This window comes from Pezoporus flaviventris, unplaced genomic scaffold (genome assembly GCF_033815535.1).
Source record: "Pezoporus flaviventris isolate CSIRO_AGI_PZ_B2104156 unplaced genomic scaffold, CSIRO_AGI_Pfla_v1 ptg000093l, whole genome shotgun sequence".
NCBI classification, from domain to species: domain Eukaryota; kingdom Metazoa; phylum Chordata; class Aves; order Psittaciformes; family Psittacidae; genus Pezoporus; species Pezoporus flaviventris.
Genome location: NW_026892641.1, coordinates 4,342,797 through 4,364,614, shown reverse-complemented (window position 1 = coordinate 4,364,614; position 21,818 = coordinate 4,342,797). Strand labels below are relative to the sequence as shown.

Sequence of the window (21,818 nt, the reverse complement as noted above, 5' to 3'; positions counted from 1 at the left end):
CTTGGCCAGCTCAAGAAGAAATACAGGTCTAGAGAGAGCTTCATGTTGTTAGAGTGACTGCATTGCACAGAGTTGAGGCTACAAGCCTATATAAAAGCAATGAACCTTTGGATACAAGCCCATATAAAATCACAACTGTTTTGGAAGCTCTCTGAGCACTTCCAACTAGATCACCACAAAAGCTTATGAAGCAGTTACAATGCTGCTTGCAGCACCAAGCATTTCTCGAAGTCTAGCTATATCCATGTGATACATCCCAGAGAGTTAAGCACACATCACCTCCATTCGGCAGCTATGGACCAGAAACAGGCCCACCTTCAGGTGACAGAACTATAAATCTTGTCCAGCAAAGGGACTCGTTTGCCTGAGAATTGTTTCTTTTTGTGCTCTAAATAAAAGCCAGCCCCTTCTGCTGCAGGGACCCACCTGCTCTAGCCATTCACTGCAAAAACCATGCATGAGCCTGTGCTTAGATCAGTGTGGGAGGAGTTTGTGCATCATTTGAGGAGTGAAGACAAGAGACCTGCCATAGCATCAGACCTGCAGCTCCTAAACAAGCCCTTCCCCATGCAGAGCCCTCCTGCAGGGTACTACATGAGGCCAACTTGTTCTTACATAGCAGGTTAGTCCTCACACTCACTTCAAACCTTCTCCTCCCCAGAGATCTAGGAGTGTAATGTCCCTTTGGTTCCTCAGCTAGAAACAGACATATTCCTAAGCCACCTTTGGCTGGGTGCTTGGATGAAGATCAGCACAATAAAGCACTCAGGTTAATTCCTTTTCATGCCTCTGCACCACTGCCAGTACTGAGCAATGATTCCTCCTCCTCCATAGAACAAGAGAAGTTACAGGAACTGCTACAGACGATCTTCAATCTTTTCACCTCCACAGCGTTGGCCATTTCTGTTGTTCTGATCTCAAACAGCAGCATTACTACCACTGACGCTGAAAGACTGAAGAGGAGATCATCTGGTCTGCCTGGAAACACTGTTATCCCAGCAGGAACTCCATGACAAGGGCTATATCCCTCCGGCATGCAAAGCAGGGACACCAACCTACCTTGAGCTGCTTTTCATCATCATCCCTGTGAGAATCCTTCTGGAAGTCTAAGGCATAGCTTGTGCTTATTCTTGCATCTGACATGGAACAAATCCTTCAAGGTCCAAGGAGCACATCAGGCAGCTCTGCTGGAAAACTCAAAGCATGATGCTGAGAGAGCAGGAGACTGGGACAAGAGCCCTTGTCCTCTCTAGTGACAGAAACACTTCATCAGAGCATACAGAACAGAGGGCTGGGATGACTCTGCCTTCTTCCTGGGATGCTGCTGTCCTGCTCACTGGACCATTCAGTGTGGAGCAGCAGGAAAGACAGGTTTGCGTGCATAAGAATGAAGGTGCATCGTCTGCAGGTTTTCAGTTCTGTCTAGAACCTACTCGTGACCCAGCTAACAAGGAGACTGGCATTCCCTGTCCTTACACCATTGGGGCAGAAGGTGTTTCAGCATGTAGTAGGCAAAACTGGCTATTCCCTGCAAAACTACTGCCCACAACCTAGGGACACGCAAGGCCCTAAAGAGGAGCTTTGGCTCAAGCTAGGTCTGCTCCAGCACAGCAGAGAAGGAACATTCAGCATCCATGCAAGTACCGACCCACTCGAGTTGCACACCAGCTACATTTGCCACCATTTCTGAGCCTCATCGTACACATCACACCTGTATATTCCTTATTCCTGGAGCACAGGGGTCCAATTTACTACTGGCCTTAACCATAAATTAGTTAAAACAAAGAACAGGCCGTGCTAATGTCAATGTAACTGCTACCCAGCTTCACCTCATGGAAATCCCAGGAAGAATTTAGCTCTCATGCAATCAGGTCCAAAGGGATCTAAATCCCAGCATATTACAGTTGCAGAGAAGAAGAATGAAAACAAGGAGCTGAAGAGAGAGAACCCAAGTAGGAAAACAGCTCTTGCAAATGAGGGGATGTTTGTACAACCCCATTAGCACAGTACAGAGGGAAGGCAATGGGGATGCCGGCTGGTCCTTGTAAAGCAATTGGCTTAAGCAGGCACTTGTCAGCTGGAGGAGATTGGATTTTAAACCCCCATTCCCTCAGGCACAAGCTCTGTGCCAGCCTGGCACCTGCAGCCTATGGCAGGGCTGGCTGCCACAGCAGCACAAGGTCTCCCAGCCAACTCCAGAGTATCCATAAATCCTGAAGAGAGGTACAGGGCTGGCAGGCTCTCAGCTGGAGAGGTGTTCAGATGCAATAGTGCAGTTGTTTCAGCTGGAAGGCACCCAGCATCATCAGTCCTGCCCCATCGTCACATCAGCATCCCAACTCACACCAGTACAAAGCTGATGTGGGGACAGCACCATTTTAGCCTAGACACATGGTAACCCAAGTTTAGAGACCTACCATTGCCTGGGTTGTTTCATTCATCTCGGCAGTGCCTGACTGACCTTCCACATCCCCATCTCCTTTTCCCAAGGAGGCTGTTTGCTGCCCTTTGCAGGCAGCACCGGAGGCATTAGCTTGTGGCACAGGATGCACCAGGACCAGCTCAGGTAGGGCCTCGTCAGCATTCAGCTCCCAGGGATGAGGGGAAGGTCTTATTATAGCCTGCTGCACTTTTGCTAGCAGCCCCAGGAGCAGAACAGTTACCTTGGGGTACCAGCTCACACCAGGCAGCAGATACAGCCAGGATCAAAGATGCCTTTCCTCCTCCCACCCCACAATGCTTTCTGAAAAGACAAGGAATCTGCCCTCACTTATCTCCAGCTATTTATTCCCGGCACGAAGAGGATGACAAGGATATAAACCTGTTGGGAGTGACATGGATGGCTGCAAGGAGTGACAAATGCTTCACGTGTCTCTAAACTGCTCGGGCATTTGCACGTGTGGCTGCATCCCTGCCTCCCTGCTGGGTACAGCCTCTGCAGAGCTGAGCGCCTTCACAAGCTGTGAGCCTGCTGCTTCCCCCCCTTGCAGTCAGCGGGGACAGCAACAGCATGAAGAGCTTTTGTGACAGCAGGTGTTAGGAAGTGACCCCTCACTTGAAGCAGCCCATCGTTGAGCTGCTGAACCTCATTATATTTGATCATCTTCACAGCTGAAGCAAAACCTGCACAGAGAAGCAGGCCTCAGATCAGGTCTGCCCCTGCTCTTCTGGGGTTTGAAGCCACTTGGGGATTCCTAGAGCATCTCTGAGTGTCTGCCTGGTTTCTCAGTTACTGCTTTGCCCCACAACTTGTAAACGAAAGGTTTAAATGCCTGCGGGCAAGCAGCCCGATTAAAGCACATGGTGTTCTGGCACCATGATATACCCACATCCACCTCCAAATCAGCCACTTGCCAGGCCAGATGGCAATTCCTACCTCTGCGCTCACCCTAATTCACTGGATCACTACAGCAGCTTCCAGCTGATGGCTGGGACAAGTCATAGCTCAAGATGATGCTGGTGCTGGCCCTATATGTTTTATAAACACAGGGAGTGCAGCTGTAAAAGCTGCAATCTTGTAAGGGTGGCAAAGTCACTTTATGCTCGCAGAGCACATTCCCCTCACACACAGATGTGTTAACATCAGCTTTATGGCAATAGTAATACTTAGCTTTCCAGCAGCATCTCTTACCCAGAATCTCAGTCTGTTTTATGAATATGATGGACCAGAGGCTCAGAGCCACTCAGCAGCCCTCTGGGAGCATTCACAGGGGCTAACTGCAGCTAAGGAAGCCAAACTCTGCAGTCAGAGACTGAAGCTGAGGCAGGACTGGTGCAAATCATTCCCTGTAGAGGCTTGTCTCTTCAGGGCCATTTGGAAAAAATCAGCATGAGCAAATAACTACCTTTAGATTCCCAAATTTCAACTCCTCAGAGAGCTTCTCGCACTGGCGCTTCAATTCACCAAGTTCTTCTCCAGCCAAGTTTTTCCTCCATCCCATAGCCTGCAAGCCATGAAACCTTCCTGCGGCACTCTTATGCTAAAACGAGGACTAAACAGGGAGCCCCACACAACTTTACCTTTGGGAAGGTTTAACTACCCAAGCTTCACACTTCTTTATCGAAACAAAAGAGTTCACAGAGCGTTTAGAACTCAAACAGGACACAAAGGGTCCCTAGAAAGGGTTTGCACCCCAGTACAGAAGAGGCAACACTGCCACCCGAAGGACTATGCCACTAATGAAGCCCCTCCAACTCTGGCCAGCAGTGACTGAACTCATCTTTCAGCAGGTGAAAGCCGGGTGAGGGCAGGTTCTGCAGGAGAAGATCCTGGAGTTTTACAGTTTCATGTGACCACAGGGAGCCTTGCAAACAGCCTGCATTTCCCACTGGAGTTACACTTCCCTTCAGTAGGACTCGATGGTCGGGATTTGCAGAGCCAGAAGCAACACCCAGCTCTCCAAAGACTATAGAGGAATAGATCCCCCCTTATTCCAAGTCAGTCAAAGGGGAAATAAAAGCCAACCCATCTTCCTAACAACGATTTTCAATGCCATTAGTCACCCTTTTCCCATATACCCTTCCCCACCTGAAACCCACTTTATAATTCACACAATACCAGCCTCTTAATTCTTATTCCTGGCAAGACCATTTCCCTCACTATCATGTAAATGAGCCTCCCTGGAGCTCTTAAGCATTATTATACATCATGGTAGTTGTATTACTCTCAGCACTACAAATGCAGTCCAGGACTCAATTACTATTCACAGATGAACAAAGTATACAATGCATTTACTGAAGCTGTGGCTGCTTAAGGTATAGAGCCTCGAGAGTTATGTGCATTTATTCATGAAGTGCCCTGAAGGAGAAAATGCAGGTCCCCACCTTTACTGTCCTTCAAAAGGCAATTAAAACCTGTCAGTAAGTGCCACACTTGCACACAACATTCATCTCAACGGTTCCATCCGCAGCTGCTGTTCTGCAACATGAGCACCCTTTGATTATTGCTTAAAGGGCTACAAAAATCAAAATCTGGCTCCTAAAATCAAGTACCTAAATTCTGCTTCCTAAGGGGCTTCTGAAAGGCCAAGAAAGAAACTGAAGATTCCCTCTGGAGTCTTATTTGGAGGCTTCTATAGGTATTTCTCATGTTTTACTCGATTCCTATAGCTGAGCCTTAACCTAGGGGCTGTTACTTACCTGCCATTGTAGTCATAATTACAGCTACTAACGGCAAGGAAGCAGTTGTCACGACCTACAAAAGAGTTCCAACCTCCCTAGCACTCAGGCTTGCAAGCTTCCTTGGCACACCGGTCCTTGTCTCTGCAAGCACAAAGAACAAGGAGCATGAATTAAGACAAGGTTTCTCCATCCCAGAAAAGGCTGCAGAGATGCAACAGGATCTCCATTTGTGACAAATCCCAAACTCCCTCTCTGCAAGAAAGCAGCCTAAAGGAAAAGGTCCTTCCACCAGCCATTTCAGCCTCCTCTATGGACCTCCACAAAGACCCTGACATCTTTGTTGCAGTTCCAGCAGAGGTAGCAGAAATAGCATGCAGCATGCCTCCCAAATTCCCTACAGGACCAGGACTTCATTAAAGGCTCTGCACAAGTGACTAATCTGTATTCAAACTGGAAACTGAAAAGCAAGGGCATAAGCTTGTCACCCACACAGAATACATTGTTAAGCCAAGCGTTTGGAAGCTTCCCAACTTATAACTTCTATGGACAATAGGGAGAGTCAAGGGAGTTAGAAATAAGAAGAGTCTCACTGGTTTTTCACTAGATTTACATGGAACACTCAGCTCAGTGCTCACAAGAAAGAAGCAAGGATTGAGAGGGAAGAGTGACTCCACCAAACTCAGCCTCCCGAGTCCTAAGGAAAGGAGCTCTGTCACATTGCCCACACTGGAGCAGACTAAGACTGAAAACGGAGCTGCATGCATGGCAAGTTGCTTTTAAGTAAATATAAATAGGCCCAAGAACCAGAGCAGCAATGTACCATGGGCAAAACCTTTCACCTGTGGCTTGTCGGGAATCCTGTTCTTAGTCACTGCTCCAACCCAAACCCCTTCTGACAGGAAGCGGGGTAATTTCACTGTATTTCTGGGGAGCAGAGCAGTCAGTGCACAGTTTACATCTGCAGAAAGGTGATCTGGAAGCTGCAGGGTATCATTTCTGACCAACAGCCAAAGCAACCTCACAGCCTGCGGTGAAAGCTGCAAAAGAGGGGGCACAAATCAGCACAGAGCTCACTTACTTGGCACAAAGTGCTCTCTCAGTTACACAAGAGCTTCATCTATCCAAGCCTGTTATTTTAGTGCACTTTGCAGTCCCTTCTAGATGACAGGATGCTTTCCACTTGGAGTAGTTTCTACCTCATAAAAACCAGGCAGTATTTCACAGATTTCTATACATTTGCCTATTTATGCACAAGCAACTCTTCTTTGAGGTGAAATTTGATTTTCCTGGCTGGCTAGAACTGCACGTCAGTACTGGCTTTTTGTCCTACAAGCTGTATTGATTTTGCACCCTGATCTATGGCTGGCTTTAGCATATGGTAATTCAATCTAAAGTCCATTTTTGAGATGTCAGTCTCCCCTTCTCCAGCAGAGTAACTGCTTACACTGCATAACGCTTTATCTGCACATAGGCTGGTTGCTTAGCACAAATACTTGTGGCTTAGGGAAGGATTAAGTTCCTGACAGGTACACAGGATTTATTTCAATGTATGTTTGCAAATCAGAACAAAAGAGTCTTTAAACTCATTTCACCAAATAAGCCTCAATTATGGCTCACATGAAGAAGAGGAAGAGTTACTGTCATGGCAAAACCTTTGATCTCCGTTCCAGGCCTATCTGTGTTAAGAACACACACGGCAAGTCCACTTCATCAGCAGTTTCACACAGGGACTCCATAAACCTGTAAGTTGAAGAGCTAAAATCAAGCACCTTGCACCTTTTACTCCTCACCCTGCACACAGGTGGAAGCTAAAGCTAGAATTCAGCAGGCACATTGAGTTCACAGAACTGCAAGGCTCAAGGTCTGAGCAGAGCTGTCTCTAATAACACTTGGAACATACTTTTTCACCAGCCATATCTTGGCATTTACCAGTTTTAGTATCTTCACTTCATGCCTCAGCTAAGGTTAGTCACACTTGAGCTTCCAATCCTTGAACAGTGCTCTCATGCTTACACTTAAACTGAATATACTGACTTTTGCCCAGTACAACTTAACCAGCAACAGGGAACTTGTTTTCTCTCCTGGACAAGAAGAGCCTCCTGTCTTCCACTCTCCTGCCTGACTTCAAACTGCTCATTCTTAGCATCACTCCACAGCCACAGGACACATTTCTATGAGCCATCTGTCTGCCTACCTGCTTGCTCACTTGACCCTGTCCAGTCTTCAAACAACCCAGACCTCCCTTTTTCACAAAGAGGAGCCCTACTTCCATCTGAAACAAAAGCAGACACGTTAGAGAGCTCAGCAAGGCAGAGACACCCGCACAAAGATACACACCACCCACAGAACTACCAGCAAATATCGCTATCAAATCAATACATTCTTACTTCCAAGACACTCTCCTGTTTTGCAGATCCTCTCCTCTATAGGGCAAGCCAGCTCATCACAGCCAATCCTACCAGCTCAGAACTACTTCAGTAGAAGCTTTTACCCCCTCACACTACCCCAGATGCCTCAAGCAAGCAGTAAAACTCTTAAAAGTCCAACTAAGGCTTGCAACCCCCCCATGCACTAAAATAATGAGTTTCCAACAAAAAAAAAGACAACTTCTTAACTGCACACACAGATCCGGTCCCTTCCATACCAGCTGCTGGTTGATGCTGCCCCTCATCACACAAAACAGAGCTTAGCCGCACGCAGCTGCTGCTCAGAACAATCTCTTTAACAACTGTGTATAAACTACATGAAGTGCTTGTTCTTTAAAGGGCAGTTACAGGTGAGGAGTCGTTGAATTAGCAGCTAAGTATGTGTCTGTTGCTTTAAATGGTGCCTGCAAAGCTCTGCTTTCTTGAGTTGGAATGGGATGCTTTCAGTTAGAAAAGCTGAAAAATACGGGGAAGAGGCATTCCAGGGCTTTCTGAGGTGTCTGGGGATGTCTTCACTAACCAGTCACTGCAGGAGACTTCAACCATTCGTTTAGAGCTGTTTCAGTCAAGCCACTGTGTTGTTCGAGCAGTGCTGTGTAACTGGGCGCCCTGTGCTGCCTCTGAACCCATCCTGAACTGAGGCCGGAGCTCACAGTGACCTACCACGTTTGATGCTCAGTGTCTGTAGATTAGTTAAGCGGAAAGAAGCTCTTTCCTGCAAACAATGTGAGATGGAAAGGCGAGCTTGGTGTTCGATGATAACTGATCAGTTAGCTTTAAAAGCTTTGTCACCATATTCTCCCCTTGTTTCCACACTGACCTCAAAGCCAGTTTTTCTCTGCTCTGGGAATGACAGCCCTTTCATTTTACCTTTTGAAGCGCTATTCACCCTACCAACTCTCCTTCCCAGAGGGGCTTGGCAGTTGTGTCATTATTTCTCCTAAGCCAGCTTTCATTTGGTTTGCTAGAGAAGGGGAAAGGCATCCGGGCTCCTTTGTGCCTTTGTTCTGGCAATTACTCTTGTGCTCAGTTAATTGGGAGCCTTTGTGTTTCTGGGCTCCTCCCATCCGACTGTTTCTAGTGGTCCTTTCACCAATGCATTCCCCATTAGAGTTTTAATCTCTTTCTTCAGATTCAGTTTCAATAGCAGCAGATGAAGTGGGTGAAGCATCAGAAGGATGTGAAAGTTGGCAACTGAAAGTCCGAGATAGCGGTGCTGTCCTCGGGAGGCCATTCACAGTGCAGGTCCCTGTTCACTAGCTGTGCTTCCCTCCCTCTGTTCTTCCTCTACCTTTAATATTATCTAGAACAGCGAGCTGGCTCTTTCCTCTCTTCCCTCAGCACCGTTTGTGCTTCCCAATCCTTTGACAAGTGGTTGTTATTACCCCCTCTGTGCAATCTGTCTTCCTTGGTGTCTCCTTTCTTGCTGCAGCCGCTTCTGCATACTCTGTAACGTTTCTTTTATCTGCAAAGATCCTATGTCCCTCTTCTGCGTGACAACATGCAGCTTTACTGTTGGTTTTGCCTCTTGTAAAAAGCATGGCTGATTTTACTGCACCAAAATAGAACCGTTGGTACCATTCTGGCCTGGTTGGAGTAGATCGCGAACTTCCTATTGCTTGAAGACTGTCAGCTTAGCTTATTTTGTTAACTTCAAGTCTTGATTCTGGGCGAGTACAGCCCAACCTTTCTTATCACAAGAGTGTTTTCTACCTGATAGCAGAATCTTCTGTATCATGCCTGTTTCCACCTCTGCTGCAGCGGTTTTGTTCTGAACAGTGAATGAATGGCTTCAAAGAGATGCAATGAACTTCCTTCGTTGTGACAGCGCTGAGAAGAGCAGCCGCTTCCTCAGCCTCCTTCCCTGAAGCTGTCACTTCCAGGTACGTGGAATCCAAAGCTGTGTGTTATGGTGCATATACACAGTCCTGCCTAATTGCTTCATACTTCTCTCTGTTCCCCGCTGCTCTTCCTGCTGAGAGGCTCTTCCTGCAGGATCATTTTCAGATGCTGCTTATGAACAAGAACTGTCATCTCTGGGCATGACACAGGAGCAATTCTGCAACAGAGTCAGTGATAGATGTGTTTGTGCTGAATAACTCCTATTTTTCATTAGGATCTGGGACTCTGCAGGCTATGGAATGATTTCCAATGTTAGTGACTCAGAGGGATCACTGTATTTGTAGGCATTCTCTTTGGTCTTTCTTTTAAAATCACTGGCATAATTCAGTTGGGTGTTTTGCTCTGTAAAGCTTACTAGAGCCATCAATCATTCATGAATTGCCTTGCATTTTGTACTGGATGGTAATAACTGTAGTTGGGGAAAAGCAAAATAAAGCACTGTCAGTTCATGTAATCCCCTATCACTTTAGGGGCTACCTGAGAAGATGTTTCTATTGCTGCAAGTGGTGGTTGCCCGTTATCAAGGTGATACTGGTTGGATGTGCAGCTCTCCAGAGAACTCACTGCAGCTTTCATAGGGCAAGTGCCACCCTGGCTCTGGTGTAAATCATGTGTATCATCTCTTGTACTAAAGCAAGTTGTGACACTTCAGCAGGAGTGAGCAGGCGCTGGTAGGCTCTAGCCTGACAGAAATGGCAATGCCTCCAGCTTGATTTCATGCATTCAAGCACTGCAGTCCTAAACTCAGTTACATTTTAGAGCTCAATAGTAGGACGCTGTGGGGTTTCTGCTGGATGTGTTACTGCTGCTGGAGCACAGAGTGCATTTATGTCCATCACGGGGATTTTAGGATTCCTCTTTGGGTTTATTACCATTTGACATTGGAACACAGTGGTTCAGTAGTTTCCCAAGAATACATTGAGCATGTGCTCATCCAGTAAGGAATATTCCCCCATCATAAATCACAAGCAGCAAAGGCTTGGTCACAGCCTAGCTACCCAGGAGCACCATATACAAGAATATAGGAGTCTGAGCTCTTGATTTTTCTTCTTGTTCTGACTTGAGTTAAGCATATGAAGGATACAACCACTTGATCATGAAACCAGTGGCTGTCGAATTCAGTGCTGCTGTGAAGAGATGCGCTTGTTTTGACTAACCTGTGTTAGACCAAATTTAGAAGAAGCAACAATCTGGCAAGGTAAACATGTTGGAGGGATGGGACAATACTAGAAGGCTGCTGGGCTCTTCAGCTTGCTAGAAGCTGCTTGATCAGGTAGTGATTCCTATCACCATGTTGGGTCTCAATGTACCTGAGTTCTGAGGGTGCAGGCTCTGCAGCAACTGAGTGACAACCACATTTAAGGGTCTATCACTTAGCTCCTTGCTCTCTAAGCTCTACAACTTGGTAGAATGGTATTTACCATGTAGGTAATCACTCTAAGTGAGGGGAAAATGGGCTTTCTGAATTAGTAGTAATCATTACGGAAGATAGAAGGCACAAGATGTTTTCTTGGCAGCATTAGGATTTTTATCAACTTTTTGATTGGGTTAATTTGAAGTGACAGCTGGTTGGAGTTTTTAAATGGATTGGAATATAGGTCCATCAATCTGAAATCAAGCAATGTAAATGCATCTGCAGTAGTTACCTTAAAATATCCTGCTCCTGTGGTTGCAAAGTGGCAGTTAACAGAGGAACAGCAGCCCTTGGAGAGGCAGGAGATGGATCCAGGCAAGTGGGATGTTCTGGGAAGTGTAATTCATGGAGTTGTACAGGTCTTAGCCATCATATGCTGAGTCTGACTCTCCAGCCCTGAAATGAGTGGTAAGATAATAGAAGGGATTTCAGCCTCATCGCAGAGGAGAGCTTGTGTATTGCCTTGTCTTTGAAACTTGGGAACTTGACTAGGGCTCTTCTTAGCCTGGAAGAAGAATTATTCCCCAAATCTGGAAATATACATAATTATTACTTCCAAATGTCACTGCATCAGTATCCTATTCCCAGCTTGAGGCTTGTCGTCCTTTCTACGGACTACATAGGCTGCTATCTCACTGATGGAGACAACTTCTTTATGGCCCTTCTTGACACTTGACAGCTGCTAAGAGGAGAGGAGTCTGAAATTTGGGATAAAGCTGTTTTCTGACACAGCACCACTGCCCTCTCAGCAGCGAAAGGGCAGGAACCTCACCTCAGGAGCATCTTTGTCCCTGCAGAAGCAGCTCTTAATTAAATGTAGGTCACAGCACAGTGACCACACCGGTGGTGGAGCTGCTTAGTTGTGGCTGTATCTTGGGCAGGCAGTTTAACCTCTTCTCGACCCCCAAAAATGGCCTTAATGTGTTCTTAATCCAGCTGTGAGATTCTGCCTTGCTGAAAGATGGAGTTTTGCCTTTCCAGGGTCAGAGCTCAAACTGGAGTATTGGTGTCCATAAGCCTGTGGATGAAAAGGAGCCAAACAGAAGGAGCTAAACAGAGCTTTGGGTCAGTATGCATCATTTCTCATCCTGCATGCACATGGAAGTTGGCCTGGCATGCTGAACTGTATAAACAGATTATCCCCTAAACTAAACAGCCTGTTGCAATCGACTGCATGATTACAGATGCAGCTTTAGATGGGTTGGGAAACTTAAGAGCAAGCTGGAGAGCTGTAAGACAAATTCATCCATATAACCATTCATACTGTGCAAGAAATCATACCCAAACTGAGCTCTGTAACACATAGGAGTCTATTTTTAAGCCTGACTTGGCATCCTGAAATGCTCTAGTGAATGAACAAATGCTGATGGACTGCCATCAGTGTTGTATAGAAATAAGTGTAATTAGGGAGAAACAAATAAATAATAAAGAAGCCTAACTGCATTTAGCACTTCCTTTATTGTCAGCAGTAGGATGTATATTCCCTTAACAGATTTAGCAACTGCACTGGTAGGTGGTGATTTGTATTGCTGCCAACATCATTCACTTAGATGAGGATGATCTTGATGGGTGTTTGCAATTGTTCTCCAGAGGCAGCTTCTCCAACAATTATAAGACGATCCCAGTTGGATTAAATGAGTCAGTTGTGTGCAATAGCATTCTGAGTGTCTTACCAGATCTCAGACAGCTCATTTTGTTCGTCCACTCTGCCCCACTGTATGAAATGGCCACGCTGTTGTATATGTTTTCCCATGGTATCTTATATCCACCATGCAGAAGGCAATAGCTGCTTTCCCAGATGGAGACCTACCTACTTGTTGTGCGTTTAGGCTTGGGAACAACAGGAATCATCTGCCAGCAATGCTGCTTCCAAGTGCTGCTGACTGCTGAACTGGAACAGAGGAGGGGCCCTGAACTGGTAAGTGCTCTTAGGAACGCTCGGGATTTAACCAACTGATGTCATTTTCTGTACAAGTCTGTTCTCTGCTGGCCTGAGACACGCAGGCAGTGTCTGTGCTCTGTTCCTGTTGCAGATCATGCAGTGGGAAAGATGCAGCTGCTTATGATGGGTGTCACTGAACGGTCTCTCGGCACCTGCCTTGCCATGCCTGCTCAATGAACTGATTTCTGGAGGAGAAAGGGGGTTCACACCAACTGTGTAGCCTTTTGTGTCCAGCTGCGGGCTGGGCTTTCCCCTTAGCCATACGTTGGCCTTCTGCATTATGCTTTATGCTTCTGCATCATGTGTGTCTCGTTGCTCATAAATAGCATTGCCAATGTCACCTGCCTGGACTGGATGTCCTCCCCAGTGACTTGAGCCACTTCCTCCTGATGATAGATGTGTGATGTAACAGGGCTGATTCTGTTCTGTCTCCTGTTACTGTAACTGTAAATACCTCACGTGTGTGCTGAAAGCTGAAGATATGACTGAGTTTAAAATGAATAGATTTCCAGACCACCAGTGAAGTTCCTTAATGCGCCGAGCCCTGTACTACTGAGACTCAGTTACAGGCACTTAGATACTCAGCAGTGTTGCAGCTTTAATGTGAACTCAGTGGTTTGAAGGCCAGGGTTAGCTTGAGTGTCCTGAAAACCAGTGTGGGACCTGAGGGAACCTGAGCCCTGCGGCTGACACTCCACTTGGAGTGTTTTCATCCTCAGTCATCCCAGTAACAACAGTGTAGTGTTTCTTCTGCGATGCTGTAATGAGATCTAAGCAGTCCCATTGGATAATGGATGAGGGTAGAAAAGATCAGTCCAAAAGCTGAGCTAATGCGGCTCTCCTGCAATTACCGTGGCATCTATGCGGTGATGGAACAACAAAGTCCTTGGTAATCACTGCAATAAGGTGAGAAAAGGTCTTGCTCTCTAATTGAGGCTGTCAAACCTGCGCCTTGACTTTGTAACTTGAAAAGATGCTTGCAGCTTGCATTCTCCAAAGCCTTTTGAACCACATGCTCTCAAGCTTAATTTCTGTTGAAAGCAGGCTCTTCCTTGAAAAAGATCTTCTTTCACTTAATGTGCTGCTAAATCATCTCAAAGGCGTTTCATCTATTTGCTAAGCCTCTTCATGCTCAGTCCAGTTCATCACCACGCTGTCACCCATAATTGTCACTGGTGTAAAGAGACAGTGATGTCTGCTTTCACCCCTGCCCTTCCTCCAGCCAGACCTGGCTTCCAAGCTTTGTCAGGTCTTAAGTGAGCTATGTGTATGAAAACATCCTGGGGACTTGAACAGAGGAGTGAGAGCAGGGTCTGATATGAGCTCTGTGAGATGAAAAAGGCAGAATCTTATCTCGGAGCTGTTAAAGAATGAACCGAGGTCAAGACCTAAGGCAGACATCTCACAGCAAAGGTGAGCAGTGGGGCTCGGTTTGCAATTTAATCAAGCTCTTGGACTTCTTCTGTCTTATTGAAAGCTCTGGAATATTGATTATGGTCACTAAATTCTGGGTACATGGGCACACTTGGAGGAAGAGGTGGAGTGAGAAGGCATGGGAGCTGGGAGATGATTCTCTGCTGACCCAGCCTCCTCATAGTGCCTGTGGGCAACCTGGTTGGCTGCGTGGCAAGGAACTCAGCTGCAGTCCCCTGGCAGGTGACCAGGCCCTGCTTGGGGCTGTCAAATCCATCTGGATCTCTCCATATGCTGCTGGAACAGATGTGCTTTCAGGGGGCCTGCTGAGTCAAGCCATTAAGCTTTTGTCAAACCAAGCTAACCAGACAGGGTCAGTGTATCCTGCAGTGCTGGAAATGCAAAGAGTAAGGAAACGTGTAAAATGAGGCTTCTCTTGTTTGTTTTAGTTTTAACATGTCAAGACTCCTAAAGCAAAGTCACAGGATTTAAATAAAGTCCCAAACAGAGATGTGTAAACACTTTTCAGTGCCGTTACACGATATCCTGCCTGTGGTGGTGGTGGTGGTCTGTGTGATAGGCATGGTGTATATTCCTGTGCCACCTGCTATATAACAACCAAGGGGAAATGCTTGGTGAAGCACTGCTGTCATTAAGCACCTCTCAAAATTCAATGTTAGGGCAGTTCTGGAGTAGGTGAGTTCTCAAGCTGTTACTCACCCCACAAAGGGAAAACCCACGTTCCACTTCAAAACGTGTGCATTATCCAGGCTCGGGTAGCAGAACCTTTCCCAAAGGAACCAGGCAACTGGTTCTTCAGAAGTGGTTTGGGAATGGGGATGCTCGTGGGGCCCTGTTTATCTGTGTGGGGCAAATAAGTCTTGGTCTAGTCACCAGAAACTGCTTTGCTTCAGCCAAAGACCCATTTCTCCTATGTGAAGTACACTATGATATTGTAACTGATCCAACATCTAGGCATGTGGCTGTTGTGGTATTGAAAGTGTGGGGAGCAGACACAATAAAGCAGGATTTTTGCTGTTCTCTGAGACATCAAAGGTGTGTAACTGCTGCAGTGGTCAGTGCACTGAGCAGTCTCCTGTGTGAGCCTGAGACTGCACTGAAGTCAAAAACTGTGAAGCTGAGCCTGTGATGGAGGCTGAAGAGGAGACTCCAGCAGTCTGGGCTGCTGCAGGGGGGCTCAGAGAGATGTGAAAATGAGTGCCAGGAGCCTTGGCAATGCCCCCTGCCTGAGGAAGCTGTGCTGAGACTAAAGACAGCACTCAGAAGTAGTCCAGTGTGATGAGCGAGAGCCTTGAACCTTCATCTTGATGGAGGAGCATAAAACGTGATAGACTCATTGAAAACAACACATCCCACGTGCAACAGAAATAAGTGGTGACAGTACATGTCTATGTGTAAAGTCCCAAAGGATTTCTGCAGTCAACAAGGAAACAGAGTGGTTATAATAAATCTGTAACCATGCCCACCTTGCTTCTCCTGTAGGAACAGCAGTGTTTGCATGTGCAACTGCAGGACCGGTTATTTCCAGGTTACTAAATGTGTAACTGTACGTAAACCCACTGGTATATGTCCTGTGGATGCTTCTGCTCACAAACTGAATCTGCCCTCAGTTCCAGATGGTTTTAACTTCAGTGCTTTAGCCTTTATTGAGATGACGATTCATTTTCCTTTGACAAGCATTTTTTAGCTCTCCTCGTGTGCCATGTCCCCATCTCCTCTGAATAAACCCAAGCTCTTTGAAGGCAAGGAAGTCTCATCGTGCATCAATGCCCAAAGGACAGGGAGTTTTCCAATCCTGCAACAGAAAAGCTTTCTCATACTCTAGTTCTATTTCTACAGCATCACTGTTCAATGTTAAGCACAGCTGACATTAAACCAGTACTTTGTGAAAGCTTTTTGCTTCCATTTTCTCTTTAGTTCAAGATGCAAACTGGTATCCACATCAAACATGCAGCCTGTATCATAGCTGGTGAATGTGATGTGGGACCAGGGCCAAGCTATTGGTGGTTTTATGTGCAAGGAGGTTGATGGTACCCCAGTAAAATAGCCAGAAGCTGCCTCATTTACTTCCCACTGGAAAAGCTCATTTACCCATCCCCTATGAACCAAGATCGAGGGCAAACCATACTTTAAAGGCCACCTTTTATGTCTATTTTAGCAACTGGTTAGTGTCAGTGGGATATATCTGGTTTTAGGATTAGGGTCTCACGTGCTGAGTACACTTACACCATCACTGTGCACATCACCAGTGCTGTCCTGTGCTGGCTTTGGCCTGGCCAAACCTGCTTCTTCAGAAACGTCTGTGTCTTTGCCCTGCGGAGGGAGCAAAAAGGCATTATGAGAAGAGGCAGAATGCCTGCTCACCCAGAAGTCTCTGAACACAGTCTGAGAGCTGTGCTCAGCCAAACTTGTAACAGACAAAGGCTGTCCTGAGAGACAAGGGGGGAAGAACTGAGCCAGAGCTTTGCGGAGCCCAGTCAGGGTCATCTCAGGGTAGTTAAGTTCTTCCCTGAGCAAAGAACTATGAAAATGCATAAAAGTATGTGAGGAACAGTTCTATATGTGAGGAGGAGCTCTAGAAAAGCCTCAAGGGTGCCCTCTCCTCGCTTACTAAGGGTGTGTAATTCAGGCAGCGTCTCTGAGGACATGACTAATGCTGAAGACACAGATTTGGTCTTTATTTCTTAGCAGGCAGTAGATGTTAGAGCAGGGGAAGCGTTCCACATGGACTCAAAGTGCAGCCACAGCCCTGATTTCAAGCCTTCCGATCACTGAGGTGGAGAGAAGCCCTCAGACACTGTCCATTTGCCTGTAGTCACAACAAGGGGAAGCACAACACGCAGGGACCCACCTGGGAAATACAAACATGCAGAAGGAAAATGTGCATCAGGCGCTGGGGCTCGAGTACACCAGGGCTCTGTTGGGGAAGTCAGCCCTTCTGTCTCACACATCACCCTCGTACCAGTGGTTCAGAGCCTCCTAACGCTGTGGGATCAGTCCAGAGGCGTTTAATAGGATGCCCAACTGTGGCAAAGCCAGCAATGCTTTGGAAGTGACTCCCTTTGAGGATGGCAGATGGTGCCAAGGCAAATACCAAGGTGCCTGACACAGCCTGCGCCCTGAAAACCATTCTCTGGCCTATTACACTGCTTTACAACAGCAAGCTGCTACACTATATTGCAGTGACTACTCATTTGCAATAAACAGAGGCTGTGTTTTACTTTTACTTTACCCTCTGGTAAAAAACAACACAAAATGGCCAATAAAAGCCCTTCAGCTGGAAAATAAAGGATGTAACTGAAACAGAAGGGAATGAGAATGGGAGGGAACTAAAGATTCAGGGAATTGATGCTCAAAGAATTGGGGGAAGGGATTTTGTGTGACCCCCCCCCAGTGCTATTTAAGTTGAGCTTGAGGTCTAGAAGGTACTTGGGATGTTTTCTCTTGTGTTCTGTTTGTGCTTTTCTGCTCTAGGCTGGTAAGTAGCTATGTGAACATAAGGTCTTTTGTTTGTTGGTTTCAATAAGTTAATGATGCTGCCAGAACAAATGTGTTGGGAAAATGGGTAAATTTGAAGAGGCTGGGATCATCCTGTGGTTTTTAGCTCACTTTGGCTCCTGAAGTGGTTGTATTTGTGGTAGTATCCAAATGCTGGCAGCGTTATTCAAAACTGAGGCTTCTTCTAATGAAAGTACACTCATGGGTTTAACTTTCCATTGAGCATTCTGGTGTGGACTTGTGTGTTGAGAAGGTTCCATGGTCTGACACTGACTTTTTCTGTACCAGCCCTGGAAGGTAAAACAAGCCCATGTGGTTTCAACTAGAAGGAACTACTTTTCTCTGTGCAGAATAAGCCTGGGCAGTGGAAATCTCTTAATTCTACTTAACAAAGGGTGTTTGCTTGGTTGGGTTTGCTGTCATTTAGTAGGGATTCCCACTGGAAATTTCAACTTCATTTCCCCTTCAAGTTGAAGGAGTTGCTCTTGTCAATAGGCTGCACCTGAGCTACGTTACTCGGCAGGATTAACACCAGCTACTCCTTGGTGTTGATTTCCACCTTGCCAGTTAGTAACCATGCCTGAGTGACTGATAGGAGTCCCTGATGGAGCACAGAGTTCAAAGCTTTGAACTGCCTTAGCTCTGCAAATACAGAGAAGCAGACAAGTGACAATTAAGAATGTACAGTGGTGGTGTTGTTACTTGTACCTTACTGATGCTCCCTGGTGTGTGATACTCAGCTGCTTCTGTAGAGGGTGGCCTGTCCTGCAAGCCCACAGTGTTGCTTGCAGGCAGACAGCTGTGATACCCAGTTGTTCTTTCTTGCAGGTTGAGCTGAGTGCCAACATGGGGAGCAGCTTCAGCAGGCAGATGTTCTGCGTGCCTTGTGGGAGATGTCTGAAACAGGAGGAAGCAAACGAAGAGATCAGTGAGACCAAGCCAATTCTGCAGGCCTCAGGGGGACCGTCGCTGTGTGTTGGTACACCACCTCCCGCACCAGCCCTGCAAGTGTCTAAGCAAGACTCTGAGGAGGTGCAGTCACTGAGCCAGGATGCACAGCCATCAGCTGATGCTGTGGAGGAAAACATGGAGCCCTCCTCTGCTGCGGATGCCATGGGAATGACTGAGGGGTGGGAGGGAGCCTGGGGCTCCACAGGCTTCTTGGTAGCCCTTGAAGATGGGGAGAGCAAAGGAGAAGCTGAAGTCTTAACCCAAGCAGGCAACCAGAAAGAGGGAGAGCAAGTGGGGAACAGGGAAGAGAAAATTAAACCTGTTCCTGGTGCTTCTGAGCTCCAGGTTGTTGCACCCACCACTCGGGATGCTGAGCTGGTTGGAGCCAGCGAGCAGCCTGATGAGCAAGCAGGGGCTGGCAGTAAGGTTAGCCCAAGTGCTCTCCCAGGGAATAGTCTCCCCTTTGTCCTCAGCTTCAAAGAAATCCTAAGTGAGACGGCAACTGGCCAAGACTGTGAGCCCAAACCTCCTGCAGGGACTGCAGAGAGCCTCATAGAAAGAAACTTGCCACCGTGTGCTGTGCGGATGGCGGAGGAGACTGACACCGACCTTTCTGCTGAGCATGTGGAGGAGCCAGAAAGGACTAAGCTTGCTGAAGTAAGTCCTCAGACAGCTGAGAGAACTGAGCTTCCACCTCTGGTAGAGGTAGAGACAGCATCTCCCCCGCCTATGCAGGCGGCCAGGGAGACTGCGGATGCTTTGGCAATCCCAGCTGAGATGAACTCTGCTTCTGCAATGCCTTGGGAGTCCCTGTGTCCAGAGGGGGCATCTCTTGAGCCAGCAAACCAGCTGCTTGACTTCCTAGAGCAAGTGACCCAGTCTACTATGGGAACTGCAGAGGAGATGGAGAGCTTGTGCCGCGCACAGCCTGCGGAACAGAGCGGGGTTTTGTGCTTCCATGAACTGGAAGATGAGCACAGGGGATGTGATACAGAAACTGCAGCAAGAGAGGCAGAGCCACAGCAACAAGCAGAGCTTCCAGCAGAGCCAGTAACTTGTGTTCAGATACCTGTAAAGCAAGATGCTGGCTTCCTAAATGTGACCCCCTCACTGTCTGAGGAGCCTGGGAGTAGTGGAGAAAGAGAAGCTGAGAATGTTGAAGCCTGAGAGACCTGAAGATGGAATGGCCTGCCGTCAAACATGTGTTCAGTGGCGAGCGTGATGCACTTGCCTTGAGGAATTTCAGCCATAGGAAGCAACTCCAACTGTTGAATTGGGATTTTGTAAGATGTTTTTGACTTCTGAGAGCAGTCTTGCTAAACAGAGAGGTGATAGTAGTAGATGTTTTGTATCTTCTCCTGAATTCCAGCTGAGATGCAGTTCCAGTTCTTCCTCTTTCCAGCAGCTGTTTTTCAGGAGATCATGCCCTACTGGGAGAGAAGAGATTCACTTCAGCTGTGAGTTCACAGGGGTGATGTTGGGCACTGCATTCCCCCAGTGAGGCATGATGTTCCATCTCTTAAGAGTCTGGGAATGGAGAAGACAAATGCTCCTTTAATCCAGCCCAGTCAGATCTTTTCTGTGAGGTCAAGAGTTTCTTCCTTGGCTACCTGGAAATAACCACATGTTTGAGCTACCTCCCTGCATACCCCTCGTGTGCAGCTCATAGTCCCTGGTTTGTCGTCAGTATTAAACGAGGTGATGAAATGATGGTTTGCTCTTGTCACGGTGGCAGCATTAATGGAATCTGTACCACTTCTGCAGAAGTGAGAAATGCAGTCTCGGTCAGAATGCAGAAGTCAGGGTATTGCAGCTTAAATCTACTGACTTTTAATGTTTCTACCTTTGTACTACCAATAAAATATTTTAAGATCATGGCAAAACCCTATCCTGAATGTTTTAATTGTTGGGTGTTAAAGGCAAAAGAATATGGCTGGAACCACTCTGTGCTCTTCTCTAAGCACTCCAAAGGAGAAACTGTGACTGTTCCTCCTTAAAACCCCTTTGAACAACTGACTGCATGGAGTGCGGTGCCCAGGTGTTCATGTGGGGGGCATAGGGATGGCACACTGGAGTTCTTTCAGGCTTACAGTGTGCTTGAGGAACAGGACTTGAAAGGATGCTGGGGGAGGAAAAACAATACAGGACAAAGCATAATGCTGGTGAATGATTTGCTGGCACAAGGCTGAAAGCTGAGGAGGTAGGAGCCACATGATGCTGGGGATGAAAGTGCTTTGGTGAAGGGATGAAGTGTTTCAATACCTTGACTTTGTTCTTCCAACTGCATTTAGGCTGACTAAGTCTCCTGTATGTAAGGCTTGCCAAACAAATCTTCACTTATGAGTCCACAAGCTGCAAGGAAAGAGGCGCCTGTAATACGTTTCTGTTCCTTAAAAGGCGTCTCTAAGCGAGTGAACTGTTGCTTAGGTGGGCTATCTCTGCTGTGATACCAAACAATGGGATGCTGGGGCCTGAAAGGAGAGAAGCTATTAAATAAACATCCTTGTGCAAAGCTGACTCAAAACTTATCTTTCTAAACTTGTTTGTCTCCATCCTGTTCTGCCAGAAGTCACAGTTCTCCCTGTTAATACTTGTAGCCAAGGGCTGCCCAAGCAGGGAACTGGATGAGCTAACTGCTGGTCTTTGTCTCAGCCTACCCCAGGAACAAAACATCACTTCAGGCAGATAGGAGGACCTAAAAGCCATCAGACTTCATCACATTTATGCCTGCCTACGGGCTGGTGAGTTAATTTTGTTAAGCAGCGTTATAAAAAGCAGCTGTGCTACAGAAGATGTTTCTTAACCATTGGAAGTCTGGGGCATGTGGTTCCTTAGTGTGGAAACAAGGGGAAGGCAGAAACTCTCCAGTGAAGTTCATGTGATGCATCATCTGGAAGGGTTAAGTGTTGGTGTCTCTACTGTGCTGTAGAGCTCAGTGCTGCAAAGCCCTTCTCACTCTTTGAAGAGGACATTTCTGTCGCTCTTGGTAATGTCAGCTGTGTGATGGATGAGAGGAGCCCCATGGCAGCTCATCCACTGCATCTAGCTGCCATGTGCACTGGCAGGAAGAGACAGGTCTAGTAAGAGGGAGCAGCTTGAACTCTGTGCAATAAAAACCCCAAACCACAAA

General features: G+C 46.9%; 1 protein-coding gene and 2 long non-coding RNA genes across 3 annotated transcripts; 2 read left to right on the top strand and 1 right to left on the bottom strand.

Moving 5' to 3' along the window:
- Positions 1–5,505: 5,505 nt before the first annotated feature.
- Positions 5,506–7,395, bottom strand: LOC133280957 (uncharacterized). The gene is made up of 3 exons (XR_009747320.1): positions 7,316–7,395; positions 6,200–6,317; positions 5,506–5,578 (listed from the first exon to the last, which is right to left on the bottom strand). It is a non-coding gene; the product is annotated as an uncharacterized LOC133280957 (long non-coding RNA).
- A 1,299-nt stretch (positions 7,396–8,694) lies between these two features.
- LOC133280933 (uncharacterized) lies at positions 8,695–13,052 on the top strand. The gene is made up of 3 exons (XR_009747312.1): positions 8,695–8,792; positions 9,309–9,430; positions 12,897–13,052. It is a non-coding gene; the product is annotated as an uncharacterized LOC133280933 (long non-coding RNA).
- A 4,527-nt stretch (positions 13,053–17,579) lies between these two features.
- On the top strand, positions 17,580–20,576 carry LOC133281009 (uncharacterized). Its single transcript, XM_061476121.1, has 2 exons — positions 17,580–17,717; positions 18,566–20,576. The coding sequence occupies exon 2, from the start codon at positions 18,584–18,586 to the stop codon at positions 19,853–19,855; it is 1,272 nt and encodes a 423-aa protein (XP_061332105.1). The 5' UTR covers positions 17,580–17,717; positions 18,566–18,583; the 3' UTR covers positions 19,856–20,576.
- The last annotated feature ends 1,242 nt before the right edge of the window (positions 20,577–21,818 follow it).